Source organism: Xiphias gladius, chromosome 7 (genome assembly GCF_016859285.1).
Source record: "Xiphias gladius isolate SHS-SW01 ecotype Sanya breed wild chromosome 7, ASM1685928v1, whole genome shotgun sequence".
Lineage (NCBI taxonomy): Eukaryota > Metazoa > Chordata > Actinopteri > Istiophoriformes > Xiphiidae > Xiphias > Xiphias gladius.
The window spans coordinates 22,296,763-22,321,621 of NC_053406.1; the positions used below are offsets into that span (position 1 = coordinate 22,296,763).

The 24,859-nt window shown below is 40.5% G+C and overlaps 2 protein-coding genes across 8 annotated transcripts; both read right to left on the bottom strand.

The window, feature by feature from the left end:
- Window positions 1-1,598: 1,598 nt before the first annotated feature.
- LOC120792459 (FH2 domain-containing protein 1-like) lies at window positions 1,599-7,300 on the bottom strand. Its single transcript, XM_040131649.1, has 11 exons — window positions 6,770-7,300; window positions 5,774-5,835; window positions 4,937-5,039; window positions 4,715-4,800; window positions 4,527-4,627; window positions 4,358-4,428; window positions 4,159-4,266; window positions 3,976-4,046; window positions 3,763-3,880; window positions 3,505-3,669; window positions 1,599-3,400 (listed from the first exon to the last, which is right to left on the bottom strand). Exons 1-11 carry the CDS (start codon window positions 7,133-7,135, stop codon window positions 2,132-2,134), a joined length of 2,520 nt encoding a protein of 839 aa, XP_039987583.1. The 5' UTR covers window positions 7,136-7,300; the 3' UTR covers window positions 1,599-2,131.
- Window positions 7,301-10,652: 3,352 nt separating this feature from the next.
- LOC120792489 (arfaptin-2-like) lies at window positions 10,653-16,204 on the bottom strand. 7 transcript variants are annotated; one of them, XM_040131704.1, is made up of 10 exons: window positions 15,739-16,204; window positions 15,514-15,622; window positions 14,793-14,901; window positions 14,272-14,334; window positions 13,643-13,729; window positions 13,398-13,501; window positions 12,971-13,192; window positions 12,734-12,891; window positions 12,447-12,621; window positions 10,653-11,485 (listed from the first exon to the last, which is right to left on the bottom strand). In XM_040131704.1, exons 2-10 carry the CDS (start codon window positions 15,610-15,612, stop codon window positions 11,330-11,332), a joined length of 1,173 nt encoding a protein of 390 aa, XP_039987638.1. In that variant the 5' UTR covers window positions 15,613-15,622; window positions 15,739-16,204; the 3' UTR covers window positions 10,653-11,329. The 7 variants fall into 7 exon arrangements, with proteins under 7 accessions (XP_039987638.1, XP_039987639.1, XP_039987633.1 ...); XM_040131705.1 differs by lacking the exon at window positions 13,643-13,729; XM_040131699.1 differs by lacking the exon at window positions 10,653-11,485 and having other exon boundaries at window positions 11,501-12,621; window positions 15,811-16,204.
- Between the last annotated feature and the right edge of the window lie 8,655 nt (window positions 16,205-24,859).

Sequence of the window (24,859 nt, forward strand, 5' to 3'; positions counted from 1 at the left end):
CTTCATCATGTATTCATGCAACAACAATACAATGTCAAATCTGCTTGGGAAAAAAAAAATACTGTTGTGATTTAATGGACTTTCCCTGACAACTTATTGAAAAGATTCTCTTCATAACTGCTTTCACTGAGACAACTGATGATATAAAAATTGCTACTGCTAGCGATTACTTGGTAATAGATACCTAGATAATATAATACAATCAAATGATATTACAGCAGGTATGTCATATTTCTAAAGGATGACGTAACAACAAAAATGATCACTAAGATAACAAGGTACCTTATCTTACGTAGCCACTTGTTATCTTTGCATTGCATTTAAAACAGGCTCCACGCCCAATAAAGTGAGACTCACGGCAGACACAATGATGCCATTATGCCACAACCATTCCTCGCATTAGATGCTATTTTTGGTAGCCTTTTGACAGTTCATTTTGAGATATTTGGAAGATTGTATGGGCTCATGTTCAAACAAAGATAAGAGGAGCAGCTCTTCTTTGTCCCCTCTTTAACCTAAGCTGGAATGAAATATGTTACATAGCTATGTAATCTGCAGTTCAGAAGGACAGAAGGAAGAACTGTTTCCCTGTTCAGAACTACAGTGATATTTCGCTACACAAGCTCATCGCAAGTGGAGCTGACATTTTAAATGTCTTCTGGACTTCTGCCGTGGACTGCAGCCTTACATTTTAAAGGATGCTGTGTCATCACACAGTACAATCTGTATAAACAATATTTTCATTTCTGAATATCAATGCAAGATGTGGATACTCTTAGGTGGACAGTAGAGTTACCTGGACACTTCATAGACTCTCTTACATATTGAAACTCCAGTATTCATGTGTATTTATTCAACACTCACTGATGCAGTTACAAAAAACAATTTGAAAACTCACAATTTAGCAACATTACTCTTTGTGTCTCTGTAATCTCACTGGCTGTGCATCTCAGTCTAATAAATATTTTATCACAAATATATATAAAAAGCATTCGGATTACTCCAGTTGGTGTTTCAATGAGGACACAACTTAACAGAAGGTCATTGTTGCACTTCAGTCACACATCTGGACATAGTCCTAAAAAACTAATTATTGTAACTCTGGTATCGGCTGTTAAGAAATGCCAGTGGCTGAACTTACATTTTGAACTTTTGCATGTGGCCTCACTGACCCCCCCCCCTCTCGCATCAGCTCCTAGCTTGTGGTTACATTGGGGTTGAGGCTTGGCAGTGCCACAAGCAGTGTAACGGGGGTAAATACAGGCTGGCTGGTACTTCCCCTCATAATAGGCGACCAGGTGTTAGCCATTCAACCAACTTGAGATCAGCAGCCTTCACTTTGCCACTGACAGTCTGCGGTTCAGCTCTGCTCAGATACAGGCTGCCTTTGTAACACTGACCCATTTAAGACTCAAACAATGGCTGAATTGAGTAAGACCCTGAAAGCATCCACGACCTTCTGCATTTTTGATGTGCTTCTGTGAAAACAACAGAGGAAGACAACAAAGAGAAAAAAAAACAAAGATATACATAACTGTAAAACTGAAAAGAACAATGTTGTATTCCAGCATCGGTACAAGTATTCATTTATCAAAGTATCAAAAATAACAAACAAAGCAAAATTTTAATGCAGTTTGATTACTCTATTATCTCTTACCGTCACACTCAACATTCATTGTACATTGTAAGACACTGTTAGCATTAACTCACTTATCCATCTGGTGAGGACGATGCCATATTTTCAAGGGAATGTTGTCATGCATGGATAAGAAAAAAAGTTACGACAAAATGTTTTACAGGGACCGTGCCCATCGTTCTTTTGTTTACGAGACAATATACAGACTGTCTGGAAATCAACAACACCCCTATTTCCTGAACAACAGTTTACCATGTTACTGTTATATTCTGCCATCTAGTGGTGCAACATACAAAATGACCTTTCCTCAGCAAAAAACACCATCCAACAATATTCCTAGAACCTACTCTGTCTCTTTACAGCCTTTACAACCCATCATCAATTTACAGAAGTAACGTTAAAGATAACACTAAATCATCACCATGATGAGTTAATTCCAAGTAACACTATAATCGTATTTGCTTCCCTGACTTTAAATTTTATACCTTTCAAAGTCTATACACTGGAATCAGCACCCTTATGGACAGTTTCCTTGCTGTTCTGCAGTTTGCTGATATCTCCAAGGCGCTTTAAAAAGCTAAAAAATAGTCCAGAGGTCTCAGTCTTAATCCACGGACTCTTGGGGAGAACATTTTCACTGTTCCTCTGCAAGTGGGTACCTGTGGGCTCCACTGATTTGCCCTCTTGGTTTTGCTCCCCAAGCTTTTCATCTGGAACGCTGGCTGAAGGAACATTTGGCTCGCTTTTCTTTTCTGAAGGGTCTTGAGCACAAGATTTTTTAAAGTTGTCAGATAGATCAGTAAATTCAAACGCTTGTCTTGAGGGATTGTGTTCAGCACCCTCCGCTGGCAGTGTCCCCTTTTCTTTTGCCACAGGATTAGGAGTTCTGATTGGAGGCTGATCCCGCAGATTATCTTCCTCTTGCTCAGTTTTCGGGACTTTGGTAGGCAGAGTATGACGGCGGCCGAGGTTACGTTTTGAGGTGGAAAGAGGATTGAGCAAAAATCTAACCAAGTCTTCGTTGGTTGGGTCTCCGGGATGTCTCTCTGTGTTCTCGTCAAAGGTGTGCTGACGAGGCAAGTTGGTACTTGCACCAGGAGACTTCTGATTTTCCAGAGAATAGTCCCCTGATGAGACACTGCCATGGGTGTTCTGAAAGTGCAACACTTTTTTAGATGCTTCACGCAACTTTTGGGCCTGCTCCTCATTATTGTCCTGTATATCTTCCTCACCATCATCACTGGTGGCTGAGAAAGATCTGACTGAGGAGGAAATGCTGGTGGTCCTATTGGCTGGGTGTGTAAATCCTCTAGAGTCCTCTTTTCTGGAAGTTTTCATCTCTTCTTCCCGAGGAATGCCACGTTTTGTCTTGTTGTCCTCCTCATTTGACTGGGCTTTGTTTTGTGAAGAGTTCTCTGTGAGTTCAACTGCTGAATTCCACTCCTTTCTGCCCATCTCCTTAGCTCTAAACGACCCACCTCTCTTTTGATTTCCAGCGAGGAGGTTGGCCCGTGAGGTAATTTCTGATAAGCTCCCATTGTTTGGGCTGCCAGTCGTTGGGCTTCCATTAGTGGATGAGGGCCCTCCGGGTCTCCTCCGACAGACTGGATTGGAAAGGAAATTCTGTAGTACAGACTCTAAGGCGATACCATCCATCTCCTTGTCTCTACTGGAGCAGGTAGCTGTGGACCTGCGCTTTGCAGCGTTTTGTAATCTGTCTCTGTGTCTCCGCTTCACCTCTGCCATCTCTCGAGCCTTGTTCTCCTGCAGAAAATCACACGGTTAATAGATCAAGCAGGAGTTTTTTTTTTTTTTTTTTTAAACCTCAGATAAAGGGACACATGCCAGGCTTATGTATATAGTCTTACTTGCATGGCGCGCATAAATCTTTCACAAAAGGAATTGAAAATGGAGCAACATTCCTCCAGTTTGAACTTCTTTGGGTCTTCACAGAAATACTCTGCCACGGAGTCACTCACTGACTGCAGTTCCTGAAGATCAGTCTCTATTTCTGCCAAGCAGACCTCAGCCTCCTAGATGGAGCCCAAATAAAAAGATTAAAACATGTAATCACCATCAAAATTCACACAAACTGGGCTGAATTCCCCAACGGAAGGCTTCCTCACCTTTAGAAAATCCTCCATCTGTACCTGTAGGTCTTCCTGCTTCATAGTGTCCGCCTTGGCATCTTGTACTTTCTTTACCAGTGTTCCAAACTCTGCTTCAACGTCACCTTTATTTATTCTAAGAGAACGAAAAAAAAAAGATGAATTACGACAGTACGGTAAATAAAAAGAGGGTTAAAATATGATGAGTGCCTTTAAAACAAGTCTATCTACCTTGATGCAGCTTCAATGTGTTTGAGTTGTTCTGGAAATTTAAGCAGGGCCACATCTGCCTTCTGAGCTTGCTGTGTTGAATATGAAGGTTTGTATAATAATCACATTTCCAAAAACATATCTAAAGATACACAAAAACAGACTCTAGATTGCAATCAGATCAAAGTAATAAAAGTTACTTGCCATCACAACATAATGCATAAGATTCATTCCAGGTTTGTTTGCTTTGGTGTCCACTAACTTCAGCAGAGAAGCCATTCGGAAGCCAATTGCACTGCCTGCATATCCACCCTGTGATCACATTAAATAAAATAAGACTCAGAGATGCACAAACACCGAAGGAAGTCATCCAAGACTCAACTGTCACATATTATTAACTCACAGCATTCATGTAATTTCCAGTCTTCAGTACCAGGCGAATGACAGAATGGAGATTATCAGACTCCAACAGCTCTAGAAGAAGACACACATGGTGAATTCTAAGTCTAAACTATATTTTTTGCTCAAAATGTGTTAAGGGTCTTTTTAGAATCCAGGAAAACACACGATACCCTTTCCAGCAGCTGTCAAAATGCCAATGAATGTTTTCATTTCATCCATGAGGGGGAAAAATTCCTCTTTGAGCACCAAGCCGCTGAGACGCTCTTCATAACTAACAGAGACAAGGTTTCCATCATTAATAAACCACCACTGATACTTAACACATGCAACACTTGGAATTACATTACAGGTAGCTCACCTGGGAATCTTGACCAGCATTAGCATAAACAGATCCGCTTCAGGGAGAGCGGATTGTACACCCTTAAAACTGACCAGCTGCTTCATCTGCATTCATTGACAGAGCACAAAAAAGCCCTCAAGTCTTAATACTAGAACGTGTTTTTATGTGGTAAAATTATTAGCAACGAGGCTGGAAGATTTACATAACACATTCGAAAAAACGAGCAGCTGACACAGGTACCTCCCCTTCGTCTGGCAGCAGCTTGCACAGCTCCCTCAGCTTTCCAGCACCAAAACCGAGACTACTTCCCGATTTAATTTCTTCGATCATGTCTTCTACAGGCCTGTGGATGGAGGGGGAGAGACAGACAGACAGGGTTCAGTTCTTTCGTCACCAATTATCTTGATGTTTTTCTTTAGGGTTGGGACATCTCATGAGCAGTGTGCGTCATGTTAGCAACACACTTTTGCATCTTTGGAGGGCTTGGGCTGCTTACACCAACAAGCCTCTACCTGCTCAAAATCACTTTGCAAAATTGCAACACTTCGGCACGTCTGTTGTCATTCCTCAGAAAAACACGATGTACACGACATGAGATTGATGGAATGTCTTTTCACTCTGTTTCAAACAGAGAGAAACAGATTTTTGGAGGAAAATACAGTAGGTAAAAGCACAAGCTAGTTCATTTGTAGTTCTATATGTTCTGTTCTGCTGCTTGGTGACATTTCTGTCAGTTTGCACGCAAACTCTCATCGTATGGCCACAAATAAAAAAAATGGCAAAGTATTGGCATTTCCTGTTATATTTGTTGCATACGCAAAATAGCCTTAGGCAGCACATTCAAAATACCTCTCAATAATTTATCTGCAGGTTACCCAAGGGAGGGGAACCTGTTGGAGCTGTAGAACAGTGTAGATCAGGCGTGCCAAGACATGCTGGTTCTGAAAGGATTGTGAGCATGAGGCAGACGTGTTGCAGACTTATCCGTTTGCCTCATCCTGTGTTGTTTTACACTGAAACATCTAGAGATAATTGTGCCAAGCCAATCACGCCTTAAGAATACTACCACTGACTCACCGCTTGAACTGCTTTAGGAAAATTCCAATGTTCATGCTCCTCTTGGAGCTTAGGATGGAAACCTGGGAATGGAAACACACACAAACCTGGATATAATCAGCTTGTCAGTTGCTTCGATGATTTCACTATTGGCTTGACCAGTGTCTTTTGTATCACAGATACCTCAGGTTTCCAAACAGACAGTTGATTCCAAAGGTTAAGAATTCTTAGAGTTGATTATATTGAACAATCAGGGCAAAGATACCATTTTGCATCAGTGATACATTTTCTAAACGTCTCTCTTGGAAAAAAAGGGACATAGGTCAAAGTAAAAGTTTAGTAACAGACCTTAACTCACTTTAGTTAGACAAACGTTTGACCTCAAATGATCTACAAAAGAAATGACAGTAACGGATATAAATAGATATGCAGAAACCCCTAAACCTCTAACTTCTTTGTTTCTGCCTGTTTTGACTTAAGACTTGCTTTTCGATAAATGGCAATAAATGCAGTTTATTATGGTATGTGCAGTAGCTTGAATACAGAGCACGAGTAGGCTAGTATAAAGAATAGTGCTGTATGAGGACACAATCATGCCTTCCTTTTGCAAACATATAAAGAATAGCGACACTCCACCCTCGTATTGAGTAATTCTAAATCATAAAAACGATGTTCCTGAGAAACATTACATTATGTTTATTACCATTCTGGTAATGCAATGTACAAATATACTGATCCATTAGAGAGTATATGTCAAATCGATAAGAGAGTTTGCTCCCACAGTGGTTTTAGGTTTTAACTGAGGGAAACATTGTGACACGTTTCCTGTTTATCTCAACTTGGTGCCTACACAAAAAAGTAAAAAAAAGAAAAAAAAGATTCAATCCAGCTCCAATTCTCAGCATTACACAACAAAAATGACCAAACATTTCAATCTATTGCTTCAAACCACTGGGGTTAAAGTATCATCGAATCAGCAAAGTCTGACACCTTTATCCTGTGGGCGGCTGTACTCACCATTTCCCCTCCTGAGGCAGCAGTTGGCAGATGCCGCAGACTATGACGGTTCAGGGCCTTGAGTTTTTGCTGGCCCTGCTTGTGGCTGAACAGCTCCTCCATGTGATCGGTGTCCAGCTCATATTCCCCATCAGTTTTATCCGATGTCCAGATGTTGTGCTTTCCTATCACGCTGTGTTTGGGCAGCGTTTCCCAGTTGAAATTGCGCATTCTGGAGCGCCGGTGCCCCCCCTTGGCAATGAGGCCCGGGCCATGTAGGGACGGAGGAAGGCCAGGGGCTGGAGGTGGCGGAGGGGGCGGCGGTGGCAGAGGAGGTGGAGGTGGAGGTGGCAGAGGTGGTGGAGCAGGCTGACCTCCTGGTTGCATCTTTCGTTCAAGACGCTCTCAGAGGGCTTGGGGTGCAGTCATGGTCTCAGTCACGCATGGAGGATTAAAGCTTTTGAAGAATCTGCAGTGAAATATAAGCTGCTCTGAATGATTGTTTTGCTGGAGGGACTTTTTCCAAAGTGTTGTCAGTTAGGATGATGCATTCAGACTGAAAGAAACAGAACAGGATGGGGACACAGTTAAAAAAAAAAAAAAAACATTCCCATGTACACTACAACTGCAAGCAACAGCAATGGACAAAGCCTTCACCTTCTCCACAGTAACTAAAAACAAATTGCTGTCGTGCTGTGTTAACCCGATAAAGGGCTGACAGAACCAATGGACACATTATAAAATCTAATTTACACTTTAAATCACAATACACAGGGTTCCGCCAGATGTATCGCGATACTCGTAAGTTGTCATGGGATCGTGTCAGCTTAAGATATACTATAGAAAATGCTACTGAGCATGTTAAATTCAGTTACCGCGTTAGTTACTCCAGTAGGTTTTTCAATGAAACAATTATGTGGAAAAAAAAACCATATATATATAAATATGATTTTAAATAACAGAGGCTAAATCGTATCTTAAACGCGCCCGGTTTTGCTCTGCCTCCGGCTAAACTTTATCCACCAAACTCTATAAACGGCTGAACCCCACTCGTTACGAGGTTCGCTGACGTGCTAAAGTTATTATCAGGTACAGATCAGGAGGCGGACGGACAACTTGCCTTCGCGGTTCCACCGGCGGCCGGTCTCCCTCTTTAGGGTCTCGCTCGCCGGCCCCGCGGCTGGCGCTTCCAGGGCGGGGGTTGACATCAAGACTGCACCGCGCAGGGGAAGGGCGTCGGAACTCCACCTGCGAGCCCAGCGAACACGCCCAGGTAACTCACGTGTGCCCGCGGCGCAGGCGAACTGCAGCCGAAGTCGTCCGGCTCGGTGCCTGGCGGAAGGCTAAAGTTGACACGCGAGCGGTCCGCCGGATTTATAGACTAACACCCCCCCCCACCCCCCGTCCTGACCGATAAGGAAAGAAAATCCATTTCCCGAAAGGTGTCCGTTCGCTTTCAAAGCCGGCCCATATGTAAAGCAGTCCATTATGCCTTCAAGATGTTAATCCCTTTTACAGCCGGCGTGCTGGGGTTGCCCTACTTTTTGTTTTGTCAGAAACACTAAGTTAAACAGACTACATACTTTGCTTAAACATTAAACCATTTGACCAGCTCACACAACGATATTTGTGGGTTGTTGTTGTTTTTTTTCTTTTTCTTTTTCTTTTTCTTGCTTTTGGCTGAGACTGAGCCTTTAACTGTGTGCAGGGTAATCAATTAGCAGCAGGCACTTCAACTCTGTCCCAAAAACGATAAGCCCTTAGACTGATGGACGTAATGCCCTAAGTAGTTTGTATGCAAATCGTGTGGTCCTCCGCTCACCACCAAATGCTGAGGGGAACCTATGGAAAAACGGTCTCCACTAGACTCCCTGCTCCTCTTCTGCGGTACAACAAAACGAGATTTGGGGCTCCCTTACCCAACAGTAAAAAAAATAATGTCTCACAATCTCATTTTGCTGAGTGTCCGCCATCTTGAGAAATTCATAACTTGTGAGCCGTGTGTCCTTTTAAGACAAGTGGGGGATTTTTTACACTAGGTTCAGGGATATGCTTACAGGAACAATTGTGTGTTTTACTGTATTGTACGCAGTTGCATTTAGGTCGTAACGACGTTTGTGATTTTACCGCTGCCGTATTGCCATGTGGGTAGGTTTTTATCAGCTGCACAGCTCTGCACGAAGAAAACACGCTGTTTGTTTAAGCGACTGTGTAGTTTTCCCCTGCGACAGTAGCATCAGGCCAAACTTGTCTCGTCATAACTAACATCCCAGCCAAGTCAGCTTTCTTACAAGCTCACTCGGCATCAGTAGACCTACAGTGTGAAGAGATACTGAAACTTGGAACCTAGAACATCTGTGTTTTCACATGCATCCCAGCATTCCCATTCAATTGTCATCCCCATCCCCTGTGTGGTCGCCATTTACATAATGAATGGTGCCACAAATAGTGTTTATGTTGCATAAAATGCCTGAAACTAAGTCAGCAAAGGAAACAAGACATACACGACATTTAAATACACTGAATGCACACAGGTCACGGGATGTAAAGGATATTTGTTCAACCCATCACATCTGTTTGCAGTTGAAAAGAATTGTCTTTTAATACAAGATCTAGCCATATAGGCGGCAGCTAAAACCAAGTTTGTAATGTTTTCTTTCTGATATTATTAAAAGGTTTGTTTACTTCAGTAGTTTGTAAGAACTGGTGGAGTAAAGGAAGAAATTTAAAAAATACAAAAACATAACCATAAGTAAATGTCCTAAATTATTTTGGTAAATGCAGCGGTAATTTACTTGGTGTTTTTTCTCAATTTCCTTTCAAACTTAATTTCACTCTGTATTTTTATAGTATGAATTTTGCTCACGTCCTCTATTACCAGGGAGAGTAATTACGTGAGCTACTGTAATTATCTCGTGAAAAAAAGGAGTTAGCGTTGTGTGTTTCCAACAGCAGCAAAAGCACAGAATTGCTGCCAACTTTTAAAAAAAACAAGAAAAAAAAAAAGGAAGAAAAATGGAACCAGTGATCAATGTGCTTATGAGTCTTGAAATCATGAACTCCACATTTAAAGGAAATAATGAAAAGTATGATTTCATGATTTTGAAATAAGTCATGGAAAGCATGTTAGAGATATATCAGACTGTATTGTCGTATACATACATATTACATACATTGTGGGTTTTCTGTACATACTCTCTGAAAGCTTCCCATATCAAACAACGGACCAACAGAATTGTGTCAACTGCAGTTAAGTGGAACAAAACATCCAGCAGACTTTATTTGAAATGCAGAACAGGACAAAGACAATCAGCTGACTAGAATTTAAAAGAAGTTCACGTAACATACAATGTTATGTTAAAAAACCGATTGGTAAATAAATAACACGAAATAAGAAAAATGTAATAATACATACGGTCCTTGAAAAGACAATGAAATTTGTAACCTTGAGCGCATGTGGGATCTCATGTATTCCCTTTCACGGTGTGCGTTTTAAAACTTGAGACTTCGAAAATGAGTCTAACACTGGCACATCCTGTTGAAACAATAATCATACACTGGCTATGTATCTCATTTTGATTTGGATTCCGTTATGATAACTGGGATGTCTGTATTTATCATTGAAGCATCCATTATATGGATAGACGATGAGTTACCGGTAAGTCTTACATCTGTTGTTGAGGCTTGTTTCCATGTGTAAACACTGAAGTAAAAAAGACAAGATACCTGTAGCTGTGCTGGATTCATAAGGACATATCTGAAGGTACCAAAAATTTAGGAAGTCCAATTAATTGTGGATTGTATATTAGGTTAGAGAATATATATATATATTATATATATATATATATATAAAAAAAAATAAATATATATATATATATATATATATATATATATATATTTCCCCCCCCCCCATTATGCATGTAAACTGTAAACTGACCATTCAGGCAGGTATTCCACAAAGCGATATCAGAAACATAGTGGAATAACTTTGAAAACTGTGTTATATCCTGATTTAAATCTGTAAAACTTGAAGAATATGGTTCAGTCATGCATACTCATGAAAATAAATACAATTTCAGAGGATACTACATAACATTTTTTGACATTATTCCGCTAACTTGCCAACGTGATTTGTGGAATTCCTCCCATGTGATAGAATCTGAAATATTAAGGACAACTCTTTAGACAACATTAAAAAACAACAAAATAATGCATGTGCAAAACTGCCAAGGGGTAGCTCCACAATAGTAGACTATAGTGTACATAAATAAGAAGTGATATACATGTAAATGATTGTGCTACCTAAAAGAATAACAAAGTAACAAAAGGTCATTTTGTGACTTAACAACAAATAAATAAAAAATTCGAAGTACAACTGAAATTGCTGTTCCATCTATGTTAAAGTGACACTGAAAAACATTACAAAACTGATCTCTCGTGTTTTTCTTTATCACTGGCTAGTACTGATCCTACAATATACTCCTTTATACATTTGACTCGTCTCCCTCTAACCATAATTTCATGTTCTTCACTGACCAGCTTGTAACTGTACATCTCAAACAGCTGAACCCTGAGCGTTCTTTACTGCTCCTCCAGCCAGGAGGGCTTGTCGGATCCTGGGGGCTTTAACTTTACATTGAACTGTATTAGAGTTTGTTCCAACTGCTGCTGGTTGCCAGCAAAATAAGCTGAGATAGCGTTATGGAAGAGAAGCAGCTGCTTGTGCATCACCTTGACCTAGAAAAAAAAAAAGAAAAAAGAAAAAGAAGAGTTTAAAGTTTAAAGTGTTTACAGGAAAGTACAGCCCATGTACATCTACTAAAATGCCATTTACTAGCTGCTCAGATTACTTCCTGAGGAATCAACATAAAAATAATTTGCACATTCCTCTAAGATGAAATCCCAAGTGGGAGGCAGGCCGTTTTAAGATATTTCAGGCATGAAAGGTCTTAGATACTGCATCTAATGATGATTTTTATCTTTCTTATTTTTCATTAATTTAGCAAACATTGCCAAAATAAAATAGAATTATGTTTTATGTTTTTAACAGAATGGGTCATGGGTCTGTGTTAAATTTGACAAAATTGAGGAATTCTCTCTCTGTATTGTAATTATCTAAGACATGAAAATGCTCGTGTATGTGCATGAAAAAGTCTGCCTACTTCCTTTAGTTTGACCTGGTCTTAATCTGATAAGAAGAATGTGTGTTTTCTGCCTTCACGTGGAAAATCACCCTTAAAGCTCATAATGGTCAAAAGTTAACGTTGGACTTACTTAACAGTGTAAAATAGCCAAGGCATCCATCTGTTTTAAATGTGATTTCCCAACTGGTGTTGATTTTTTCGACATTCAGAAAGCCATTCAAGAGCAATTTTGAGAGGTTGTTTTTTATGGAGTAACAACAGACCGAAAAGTAGTGTTTTACTGCCCTCTCTAGTTGAAGTCTAGAGCTTGTTTCACAACAGGCATCAGCATCACTGATGGCTGTGGTTAGGTGTGCTCTTAAGTGTGCACTGTTGCACCTGTAACCAGACCCGACAGAGATGTCACAGGGCCCTGGGGTACTCCTATACATCACTGCTGCAAAGTGTGAAGTTAAACCGCTGGGGGTCAGCAAGAACAAGATTTCAGGAGGTGTTAAGTTGCTCTTTAAAAATGCCGGCATTTCACAGGAAAGACAGAAACTGTAACTACAGACCTTGTTTTCCTCCAGGAATTTGAGCTTGATGGTGACATCACTACGCAGTCTTTCATATTTGTCTCTGTGGATCTGGTACTCGTGCTGAGCTATCTCAATGCGGACCATGGCGGCTGCATCCCTAGGTCCCAAACTCAGCTCCTCCAGGTCAGAACGGTAGGCATCAAACTCGAGTCTGCACGCAAAAACAGTAAAGGCTGTCACAGGCTCTCGTCTTCCAGGTGATCACCCTACAAGAATTCAGATTATTTTCCTCAACTGCAAAACAGTGTGTCAGCTTTTCTTACCTTGCATTTTCATACTGCTTAATGGTCATCAAAGTATCCTCCATTGTTTTGTTGACCAGGGTGTTGATACTGGACACAAAGAAGTTGATAGCACCGAGCAGAGCCTCGCCATTCTTACACAACAGCTTCTGTGTTTCTGCATTATAACCAAATTCATCCTGCAGGGGAACACATACGTTTTACATGCTAACTGCATTCTCAGGTCATGTGACACAGAGAGCTTTGGCAATGCTGTACCTGCAACTCTGGGGACTTCTGGCTGAGGTCAGTGAAGGTGTCTCCTAAAGCCTGTTGCGTCTGCACCATGCTTTGAAAATGATTGATGAGTGCTGTGGCCAGTCTTAGAATGTTTTCATACTTGTTCTTGGTTTCTCTTAACACGTCAATCTGAGCCTCCAGCTCCAGGTCTACTGTTCGTGAACCTCGGCCAAACCTCTCTGAAAACATCTGTTTGGTACACTGAGTAGAGGATATGGATAGAGATTAAATTAAACCCAGTGCACAGCAAATATGATGGAGTTAGGGTAGGACAAAGACATCTTAGTCACTTCCACTGAAAAATGCATGTGTTCACAGCTGATTTTCTGACAGAAAAACAAGAGAAGAACTAGTCGAGATCACCATTTCAGTTTAAAAACAAAATATCGAAAACAATGCACAATACCTTGTATGTGTTTATGCCCCATTTCTTGACACTGTCCAATTTCTCCACTGCCACACCACGAGTAACTTCTTCAGTGGAGTTACTAGTATTATGGTTCGATGACCCTAAAAGAGAAAAAAAACAACAACATACACTCTAATCCATGTTATTCTATTGAAGTTTACAAGGCAGAGATTTTACAGAAATTGTGTGGGTAATGACAATGAGGGGGGACAGTGTGGACATGATGATGAACCTGGTGATACCTGGATGCTGGTCTGTGTGTTGGGCAAGTCGACAGGCTGCAGACTGGCTCTTAGGAAAGTTAACACCCCTGGATTTCATGCGAATGTCTGAAATGAGCATGGTGATGTTAAAGCGTGAGGATGTGAAGAAGGCATGGCGGTGAAATATGTGTCAGAGGAGCTTGGCAACGAGATATGCAGCTGAACAGCAGAGTGTGTAAACTGAAAGGAAAATGTTAGGCGTAGGAGTTGGAGGGATGCTGATATAATCCACCATGCAGATTTCTCATGCAGAATAAAAGGATTTATAAAAAAAGATGTAAATGGCCTTCATGGGATGAAAAGGTAAGTACCATGCAATGACAACACAGTCTTGCAAAGTGCATTTTAGAGAACAAAAGAGGATATCCTTAAAAGACATCAATGCACTTCAAGTGACAGCCCTGTACTAACATGTTAGTTCATCCCTAATTTTGACAGCAGCCAAAATATTTCTTGTCGCTGAAGCTGTGAATTGAAGAGTTACAAGCAAGGTTGCATACAATTCCCTTGGTCAAGCAACATCGAAACCTTTTATAGGGGGCCAAAACAGACCGACATATAAAGGTGAAATTAGAAAACAAAAAAAGGTCGTTTGAATACACAGCCACCTGATCCTGGTGCAGGGGCTTGTCTTCTGTCCAGATACTCAGGGTTGAAGCGAATTGCAGGCCCTACGGGATATGGATGTTTGTAATATGAACCAGGAGCCTAGAGGTCAGGAGCTCTATAGTGACACATTAAAATACGAGGAGGAAAAACTCTCAGTATGGTTTCTTAAAGGGGCATTAAGTAACAAACTCTCTCTGTGAGTGAAAGATTCTAACAACATTGACAGATCCCCAGCACAGCTCATGACAGCCTGCAATCGACAATAGACAGAAACGGGGTACGGGTGGTTTTCAAAACAGAATTGGAACGAACAGTGAGCTGCTTTAAGCCATAAATGTCAGCACCTGGCAAAGTAATTGCAGGGTTATATGTACTGATCGACAGCCCAATTAAATTGCTGTAGAGTTATTAGCATAATTTTAAGATATGGTAAGGCAACTGAAAAACTGTGTCTGTACTGTTAAGAATAAACAACAAAGCAAAACCTGAAGAGGATGGCAGTCAGGTTTGCTAGCAGTACCTTTGATGGTGCTGGTTGGAATGATGCCCCCTGCAGGTCCTCCATAACCTCCTGAGACAATGCTGGTTTCATTCAGGTTGGGTCCAGACACCATCACCTGCTGTAAATCCTGATGGATTTACAACAAAATATTGGAAATAAATATGGTTTAGAGGGCAAGAAAAATTATCACATTTCACAAGGATAGCGTAAACAAGTATTTTTATTCAAATGTAAGGAAACTCTTACATTTTTCATTGTATTTCATAAACTGAAACTGAGTGATCCAAGTCAACCTACAAATAATGACCACACCAAGAAACTGTTTGTGTTGTTTTGCTATTTAATATGGTGGCCCTCTTTGTTGCTTTCCGCACACAGACAGACACACTTGAGTGAGACATAAAATCATTCACTACGATTATGAATTTTGTTGACTGCTTGTCATGCAAAAGCTCATATGACTAGAGCACTGCATCCCAATTAACGTCAGAACTACTCATTCTCCAGGCTCCTAGCACATCAGTCTTAGTTGCAATTATTGATGGTGATAGTGGTATATTGCTACTGTACATAGCTCCAGGCCTGTGCATGGTTAGGTAACAGTTGGCCTAACCAGCCTTATTCCCAGACCGTGCTGTCATGTGAAAAAGGAGAACCACAAACTTTGCCAAAAAATGCCACTACCGACTGAATAAAATGGATATTGTCTGTGAGGTGGGACAGAATGGGACTGACTTACCTGCTCCAGGCTGTCATCCTCTGGCAGAGTCCCTGTGTCTCCATTGCTGTTAATGGGGATCTCCATGGTAGCAGCCTTGCTCATGATACTGTCTGCCATGGTGAAGTCTCTGCAAGACAGCACCAAACACCGACACATAAAGATTGGGATCGTGATTGCAGTTTAAGAGAGTGAGAACAAAACAGCTTCCTAATCCATGTCGAGACAGCATAACAGCTTGCTTACACTGATGCTACCGTGGCTGGCTAATATCAGCGGTGCTGATGTGGCTTGCTACTTGACAGCTAGCTTCCTCACCACTGTTGGCGAGCTGATATTGGAGCCAAGTCCAGCCGTCCGAGGGAGAAACAAGCCGTTGTTTGCGCAGACAGCAGACTCGAAATGTCGGATAATTTCAACGGGGAGGCACCGTTACCTTTAATAATCACTGAATGCTACATCCATGATTATTTCTCCTGCAACGTTCACGTTACCTTGCCCGCTACCATTTAATTCAGCCAGAAAATCCCTGCATCCAGCCAGCTAACAGCTTTAGTAGTATCGCTTCGAAATAAAAGTTTGTGGGGGGGTTTTTATCCTAATGATAGTCGCGCGGTTGGGCTTTAAAAGCACAGCACTCCGAGCAAAAACGCTTAAACCGTTTCGTTTGGCGAGAAATATTTCACAGGTGAGAGGCGGGCAGCGTATTCCGTGAATGGGTGCTCTTATTTTGAAGGATCATGCCTTTAACGTAGCGTCATCGTCAAGCCCCCCCCCCCGCCCCCAGCTCCATCTTCCACGTAGCGCAGTGCTGACGTTGCTTTGCAAACTGCAGTACCGCTCTGCTCCTCGAGGTGTCGCTAGCAGCTCAGCCACCGGGAAGAAGAAAGCCGGACATGTCACGCGTTCAGTAACTCCGCCGAGGCGCTGGCCACTCGGGTGTTGCGGGTATTAATCGCCAGAGGGGGGAGGTTGTCGCGCCCCGCCTGCTACGTTGATTGCAATATCTCTTGAAATCAAACCGTATAAATACAGTCGTTTGTTTTCTGACGCGAAAGGCCTCAAGTTAGACCTCACCCTAGTAAACGGACCACACTTCCAATTATTTGCCTCATTTGTTTCAATCAGGGATGCTGGGAAAGTGCACATGGTCTCCAAATGTAGGAGTTTTTTCTGTAATTACTCCAGCTCTGAGCAGAGAAACCAGCCCTTCACACCCACCCACAATGGATTCCAATGGTAAAATAGTTAATTTTCCTTGATGTGCCGATTTCCTGCAAGTGCCACATTTTCCAAACATCTGAAATCTCATGTTTAGTAAACCTTTTACCCCTTCTTGCCTCTTCTTCATCATCGCCCTCCTCCTCCTTTTTTCTGGCATCTGCACATGACTGAATTGGACTACTGCATCCCCAAGATCAAAGAAAACAAAATGGCAAATGATGAAGCCAGGATATTCATGTTTTCCCCTTAATCAACAAATCAGCATGTCAAAGGCTATTTGACTTGCATGCTATATGTTCTGCTTTTGATCCTTCTGCCAAAATTCACAGATTTTTTAGCATTATGAAACAAGGCAGTCTATGTGGCGCACCATATACAAAAGATGTTTTTTTGCATGTCTGTAAAAGATATCCAGAAGTATATAGAAGCACTAAAATAGAATATAAAAGTAATGGTACGTGCTTTCCGGATTGTCAACCAATGTTTGCGTGTATCATAGACGCAATCTGTTTTTGTAATCTGTATCATACTCAGTGCAGAATTTGTATCAGGGCCTATTATCTCTACATTTCTATATTGCAAATATGTCTTAATACCTTTTATTGAGCGCACAAGTCCACTTTGTAAATCCATTGTAACCTGGCAAAAAATGTGGTTCTAAATTAGCCTTGTGTAAGAAAGCATCTAGCCCTTCACTTACAGAGAAAAAAGGCCAGGCTAGTGTTGGTACTGTCAACAGCCTGACCCAGTATAGTAATATGTTTTGTGTCATAATACACATGCAGGTCAGTCAGTTGTCAATCAATGACCATAGTCTATTAACATATTCTTACAGAGGGCAGGAACTGAAGTCACAGAAATGTAATGGTAACGAGTCTGTTGCTGTTAGCATCATCTCAAAGCTAAATATTTCAGCGGTCGGCCGGCTAACTTCGTTCCAGTTTGGTGAGTGAATAATTGAAAGGGTATGTTTTGACTTACCATCTGAAGAGAGTGACTGACTCAACATCCTTTAGCTCTGGTACCTTTGACCTCCACATTATTCATGGGCCACAAACAGCCTGCTGTTGCTGAGGCTTTAATTTTAAAACCAGTTTTTTTTTTTTTTTTTTTTTTTTTTTTGGAGTGGAGGGAAAGGAAATTGTGTGCAACAGTTAGTTACTAGCATTACACAAGATTGCAAGCTGTAATTAGGTAGCCTACTTAAGGCTTATTAAAGTAGAGTTTAATCACAAATTCTCTCACGTTTCAACATGATAATATGATAAACATCACAGATGTAGCTTCCTAACAATTTTATATTTTAACGGGGGGGGGGGGGGTTATTTTAGTAGTCAAGCTCTCTCTACTTTCACTCTTGGATAGAAATTTTAAGCCACAAAATTCTCACACGGGAGAATGTAAATTTAATGTTGCCTATAAATTTAGAACAAGGCCAAATTAAATTTTAAAGGTCTTAGGCAGGGTCTCCTCTGAGACTTACTGAGTGTCACAAAGCCAGCGTATGCATGTGTGGGGAGCGTGAGACCTACACCACGGTGTACCCTTCTCCACGTCAATTTAGAGACTAGTTCATCTTGTTTTTTAATGATCATTGAGCATGGTTCCAGATGTCCTCACACGATCCCCTGTGCTCTGCAGCAGCAAACAAGAGGACTAGAGTGAGACGGGGAATCCAGAAAAACATGGCAAAGCAGTGCTCCATAGGAATTACAAACAGGGCTCAATTTTTTACATTATAGAGCATGTGGAAGTAATTTTTATAGTGTCTTTAAAGTACCATTTCAAACAGTCTGTCCAGTTGGTGGTTCAATCAATGCTCTCTCAGAGAAACGGCAATTCATCATCATAATGGATCCTTAGATGCTGTGAATGTCATGTAAAGTGTCTGAAAAGACAACACATAATCAAGAACAATACATATCTATTTGATTTCCCTTTACTAAATATTACTGTAAGAATAATTATAAATTTGTGCTTTGAAAAGAATTCAACTAAGTATACATATGGGTCTGTGTGAAAGAATCCATGATTTAGAAGGATACATCAAATTTCTAATGACAACCCTTATTTTGACTCGCAGATTTGTTCTCAAATGAATCTCTGCTGACATGAAGACCCTTTGTTCTGTTTTTGCTTCTATCCTCTACATTTTGAAGGTTTTCATTTAAGAATAAACATAGAGCTGTCGAAAGTATTTCTATTACTTAAACTAAGTCCCAAACAACTGAGGGGCGTAATATCTTAACACATGAAAAGAAAAACAAAAACAAACTTCAGGGTATTATTTATTGAGTGAGACATCTAAAACATTTGAAAAGAATAAGTTGTTTTTATTTTTGAGACAGATTTTTCTCTCCTATTAAAACTGCCTCTGTGTCAGTGAACACAGTGACCTTGGGTGTATGGCGTGAGAGCAATGACCCCCATAAAATACAGTCTTTGCTATTGTTCTGATGTTTCCAGTTAAATTCACCTGCATAATCAGAGACACAACCATTCAGAGGCTGAAAATAGACTAAGGGGGCAATTTAAGAATCGTAAATCCCACAAGGGCTTGTTGGCATTTTCACTGAAGTGTTAAAGCAGTTGTTAATTTTGTTTTCATGAAGGCTACTTTTGGTTGGCGCACAGAGGCTATGGGCGGGATATGCCCCAAAGGACATGTTACTTTCTTTATAGTGTTTACTTACTTTGTTTATTTCCAATTTTCTGTTTTGCAGGTCTCAAATTTTACAATCCCATTCATTTTACAGTCCGTATTTTTGTCTATATACACATATACTAGTATGTATATAACCTTAACTCACTCACAGCAACGTTTTAAAGAAGGTATTTAAATGAAGACAAGTTGTAATGACTAAACAAGTATATCTTGAAATCAAACTGTGAATGAAATCTTGATTTGGAGACATGAAGCACTTCTTGATGATGGTTACCTTATCAAACTGTGTATACTGTCAATAACAACCTTCATTTAAACTGCAAATAGGCAACAAAAGATTACTACTACGTTCCATAACAGAAGGAGTCCCCCCAATTTATTCTTTTGTAAAATAATTTCTCTGTCTAAGTAATCATGCTGCTTCTCCAAGTGTGGAAAGCAGTGACTATTGAGAGAAAACAATATTGCATACAAGGAGAGTGTGGGTATCTCGAAGTCATAAAACTACTGTAAGAAAACGGAAAAATAGAGAGTTGGAAATCTGCATAAAGCAGGGTGATTTGTGGACATGCAGCCACATTTTTATTGGCTAAAGGGTAGTTAGGAGAACTTTTTATTTTGACAGCTTCTATTACCATAATTTTAATATGGTGTTTCTTGGAAAATACTACAATCTCTGTGACCTAGATTACATGTTATTAATACAAATTAAATGAACATCAGAGCAAAACAATAAAACATTGCCAATGCCACAATTCAGCTTCCCAACAACATTTTTTCTCCAACTACTGTGTATCCAGGTTAGGGTTCCAGTGTCAACAGGATAGACAAAGTAGCCCTATCCTCCGGGAGCTTCATCCTTTTCCTTCTGGGGGGATCCCAAGGTGCTCCCTGGCCAGCTGGGAGATGTATTCCTTAACAGCATTTCCTTGGATGTCCTCAGGTCCGCTTCAAATCAGCCATGATACATCTTCAACATGGAGGCCACTTCAGACAGCTACTTTATCTAAAGCTAATTGCTTTGTGGTGTAGATTCTCCTTAACTAGCATGTTGTGTCAAGTTAATTTGTACAGCCCACAATATATATATATACAATTTTCCATTGTGCTCACATGGAAGAAACAACCTCAGATAAGCCAATTCAAAAAGAGATTCCATTTTCGCAGACAACTGGGAAGACAATAGGATCCATGGTTAGGGAAAGGCAATTACAAACCATTAATGGGAGTTGTAATGATAATAGAAAATACAATTTAAAAATAGCTTTGTATTTCTAAGTCCAGTTTAGAAATAATAAGGCCAATGTTACAATTCCGAAGGGTCCCTATAAGTAAGTCAATGAAAAAATTCAGTAGCTGTTCTTCACATCAATCCATGGCATGGTGGAGAGTCAGTGGTCGGGTCAGCTTTGAGGTTGTGTGTGGGGATTTGTGCAGGATAGCCTGAAGGCCTGTTGATCCTCTATACCTTCGCTAATGAGAACATCTTACATAAAATGATTTCCTCCACCTACCGCAGTCACTCAACCCTCACCTAAATATAACATGTTTATCAGCAGGTTCCTGATGTCAAAAGGAATGTGCCCTCTGCAAGCAGAAAAACAAAGGTCTTATAGACCTCAGGTGAGTGTTTATACCTTGTCCGTGAATATATTACAGGCAGTGGAGTGGACACAGAGCGTCAGTCTGAAGACTTAATGATGATGTTGAGTGAGCTCTTAAAAATGCCCAGAGAACCGCAGAGAACAGCTCTGATTCTAAATGCCCAGGACCCAAATAGCTCATACCCCTGCAGTTCTTCACACAACATACTTGGGGGAAGCTTTTTCTGAAATAACAAAACAAATGTAGACAGGATTAGAAGACTGATGATGACTCAGTTAGCCAAGAGGATAAAAAGCAAACCTTTCTGTAAGCAAGAGGGAATCCAAATTGTTGTTTTGAATAGGTTTGACGATTGGCTGGAGTCTCACTTCCAGCACCTTGGCACAGGCTTTCCAGCGACAGTGTAACTTCTGGTAAAAGCTTAAACACATCCACCTATCCACTTTTACCAAAATTATGGGCACCGCTATTCATGTTTGCTTATTCAAGTATACCATTTTCAAAAGCTGTGTCAGAGTAATGGAAAGATTTACAGCATCCAACAACATCTAGAGCATTCAGCATTTGGCAGCATCCAGCTCTCATCTGCCAGTGTGAGGCTTTTTAACTACATCAGGGACGTATGTGTTCGGACCCACCTGAATCTTCCTGCTCCGACTCCTGAGCAGAAAGCATACCTATTGCATGTGCAGAGGAAAACAATAAAATTGTTGTCTTATCACCTGAAATAATATTAACAAATCTACTTGATGTGGACTTTTTTGACTGCCATTGTTCAAATGGGCACTTCAAAAATTGTAAATGATGCAGACTGATGTTAAATGGAGCTATCAACTAAAGTTTTATTGCACCTATTCTGAAAACTTCTAGAGAAAGTATCACACAAAGAAGCACAAGTTGCAGAAATAGTCCTGCGCAATAGTATATCTGACCTCTGTTATTCTTTCTTTTCTCTATCACATGGGAAATGATTCCTCTGGCATGCAGTAAGTGGAACAGCACCTGTAGGCATCCTGCCCTCTAAATCACAGTAACAGGCGAGGTGTGACAAAGCAGATGTGGAGCTGAACGACGTGTGTTAATTTGGATCTGCTTTCACCCCTTGTCACCATCAGCTCAGACCTCTGAGTCCCATCCACCACGTACCCTTTCCAAACTCTTGCACACCAAAAACGAATGCTGCCCCTCATTAGGGTAAAAGCTGCTTCGCAGATGTGCCTGTGCTGCTTAATGGCTCAACTACAGGCCCTATCTGCACTGCACACACTCCTAAAGTCCAACTTTTGCCAGGCTCCTACACATTTTATGAGGTACAGTACATCTTGACTGGTGTCTTGCTGTGTTCAAAGTGATATTTAAATCTGTTTGAAATGAGGAATCTGAACCCTGATACATTTAGAGAGAATCTACTGCAGAGGGGAGACATTTGAAATGTCACTGGTACTGGTATAATATGTGCAGTAAGCTAATATATTTAATATTTTATACAGTAGCTTAACAACTTGGTGCATTAAGGGATAATGGATAGACAAGTACTACTATGTTCCTTATGGTCTCCATGAATATACCCTCTTCGTCTGTGTATTTGAAAGTTCCTTGTGGCTTTTTACCCTAAAATGAACCGCCTGTGTGCTGGGCTGCCAGCGCAATAAGTGTATTGTTTGTTTATTTTCCCTACACAGCACTTTTGGCAAGGACAAAAATCATGTCACAAATGAAAGAATGTATTGCTTTTCTTTTCTTTTTTTCTGGTTTCCCACACCATCCCATAATCTAAATTCATTCTTCTGGGGTAGCAACAGGTCATCCATTAGTCACAGGATTGGTGGTTTGATCCCCTGTTACTCTGTATATCCTTTAACAATGCTCTGAACACCGAACTGCTCCTGCTAAGCAGGCCAGCACCTTACATGGTAGCTTTAACACCACTGGTGTGCATGGATAGTGAGTTCATGAGATGCTGCCGTGACATAAAAATGTGTAAGCATGTGTGTCGTTAAGCTGTAATCAGTTAAGTCATCATTTTTTATTGGAATGTTTTTATGTCTATAAAAATTACATATAAGTTACATTTGGAAAGAGAGAACATTGTCAGATCGTCTGTTCTTGTGGTATCTTTGAGTAATGTACCATTCAGCAGTATTTCCAAATCTCTGAAAATGCTTTTCCAAACAACTTTTTAATGTGAATGACAATGTGGGTTGGACAACTGTGGTCACTGTCAACAGAAAATGTCTCCAGGGTGTGTTTTGATAGTCCTTGGAGGCATTCGAAGCTATGTGGTTTATTCAATTTCAATTAAATGTTTTTGACAAAGCAGTAGATGGCATTGGTGTCAAAAAGAGGTTGCTAACCCTTGGAAACGATCAAAACCTTGGTAAGGGAAGAATGAGCCTTGTAAGTTTTTTTCCACAGACTAAGGGGAGAATCATGATTCACCTCCCTCTCTGTGAATACTAAACGATACTCTTTGAAATTTTAAACCAGACTTGCAAATCAGAGCACCACTTTCTCATCAACACAATCTCAAAGAGGATCACTGAGGCCTTTAACAAGTCTAGGAAGTTATAACTACCAATCCCTGATCAGACAAAGTCTATGCACTTGTGTTGCCCCTAGATTGATTTACCTTTTCACAATATGTTATGTTTCAATCTATGCCATCAAATGCCCCAAGTTGTCAAATGGAATTGCATATTACATTCATAAATCATACATATTAAAATCCTTGTAAATCTGTTTGTAAAAAATTTGAGAATTTTCAATTTGATCACCCTCCATATTAAATGTCAGTGGACTGATTAAGAGCTAAATAAGAGAACAGACAAAGAACAGAAGCAGAGACAGAAGAGAATCCTGCAATACAGTGTTCATAGGCTGGTGGTATTCCTGCAGCCGTTGAGCTCCTGTGCCAACTGAGAAAGAAAGCATGTGCTGCAAAGAATAGGAAAACAGCACAACCAGTATATGGAGAAGATAATTAAAAATAGTAATACTTTTTTAAGAAAATTAATAGGCAAAATATCATGCCTCTCCTATAACCCAGAGCACCATGACCAACCTCAACACCGATCTCATGATGGCCAGAAATAGCTGACTGTACAGAACACAGTATTTTGCATAGTCAAAGCTCAGCCGGGATCTTGAATTAAGAGAACTTTTCAAGTCTGCCATCATAAAATCTTAATTCTTGTTTAAAGTTCAATAAACTGAAAATTACTATATATAATATATAGATGAACTGTATATAGCTACATATGCTTTTGATCTGTATCCTGCAGCATCTGGGTCTTGGTATCAATTCAACGGACTCCTTTCTAGTCTGGCCAAATATACATCGTGATAATCAAACCTGATCCACCCTCAAATGTGTAGCTAGCAGTCATCCCATATGTACTGTACAATATGAAATCCTACAAGTTACCTGTAGAACTGAGGTTGGTTGGTGGTTTGAAAACGTTTTGCCAGGGTGGACATTGTGACAGGTTCAGTGGTATAATGTAAATAAACCAACTATCAGTGACTATAATGTGTTTCAGCTAGTACAGCATTGTGAAAAGCAGTCTGATGATACAGTATATAGCCAGGGTTAATTTTAGGGTAAAAGACAAAATAGGATCAGGGCTGCAGTTACAGTTACAGGATTGGGGTCAGGCTAAGCTGTAGTGCTGATTTAAATAGCAAATTGCCGGGCCACTCCAAACAGTGGCACAGCAAAACTCATTTGTGCTTTCCTGCCAAATAACTGGTCATGGCTAGTTTCATTCATGACAAAATTGATATAGGAAAAGTTTTACTTGCATACATTCTCATTTGATTGAGTAAGGTAATATAAAATTGGATGTAGCTACACAGCTGAAGGGGTGAAACAAA

Bases quoted from the DNA above. Each gene is read 5' to 3' on its own strand.
- LOC120792459 (XM_040131649.1), bottom strand. From the start codon at position 7,135: ATGCAACCAGGAGGTCAGCCTGCTCCACCACCTCTGCCACCTCCACCT. The intron at 4,047-4,158 runs GCAAGTAACTTT...TATTCAACACAG, and splicing joins TTATGCATTATGTTGTGATG to CAAGCTCAGAAGGCAGATGT. The intron at 3,401-3,504 runs GTAAGACTATAT...GATTTTCTGCAG, and splicing joins GATTTATGCGCGCCATGCAA to GAGAACAAGGCTCGAGAGAT.
- LOC120792489 (XM_040131699.1), bottom strand. From the start codon at position 15,612: ATGGCAGACAGTATCATGAGCAAGGCTGCTACCATGGAGATCCCCATT. The intron at 13,502-13,642 runs GTATCACCAGGT...TTTCTCTTTTAG, and splicing joins ACACACAGACCAGCATCCAG to GGTCATCGAACCATAATACT. The intron at 12,622-12,733 runs GTAAGAAAAGCT...TTTTGCGTGCAG, and splicing joins AAGCAGTATGAAAATGCAAG to ACTCGAGTTTGATGCCTACC.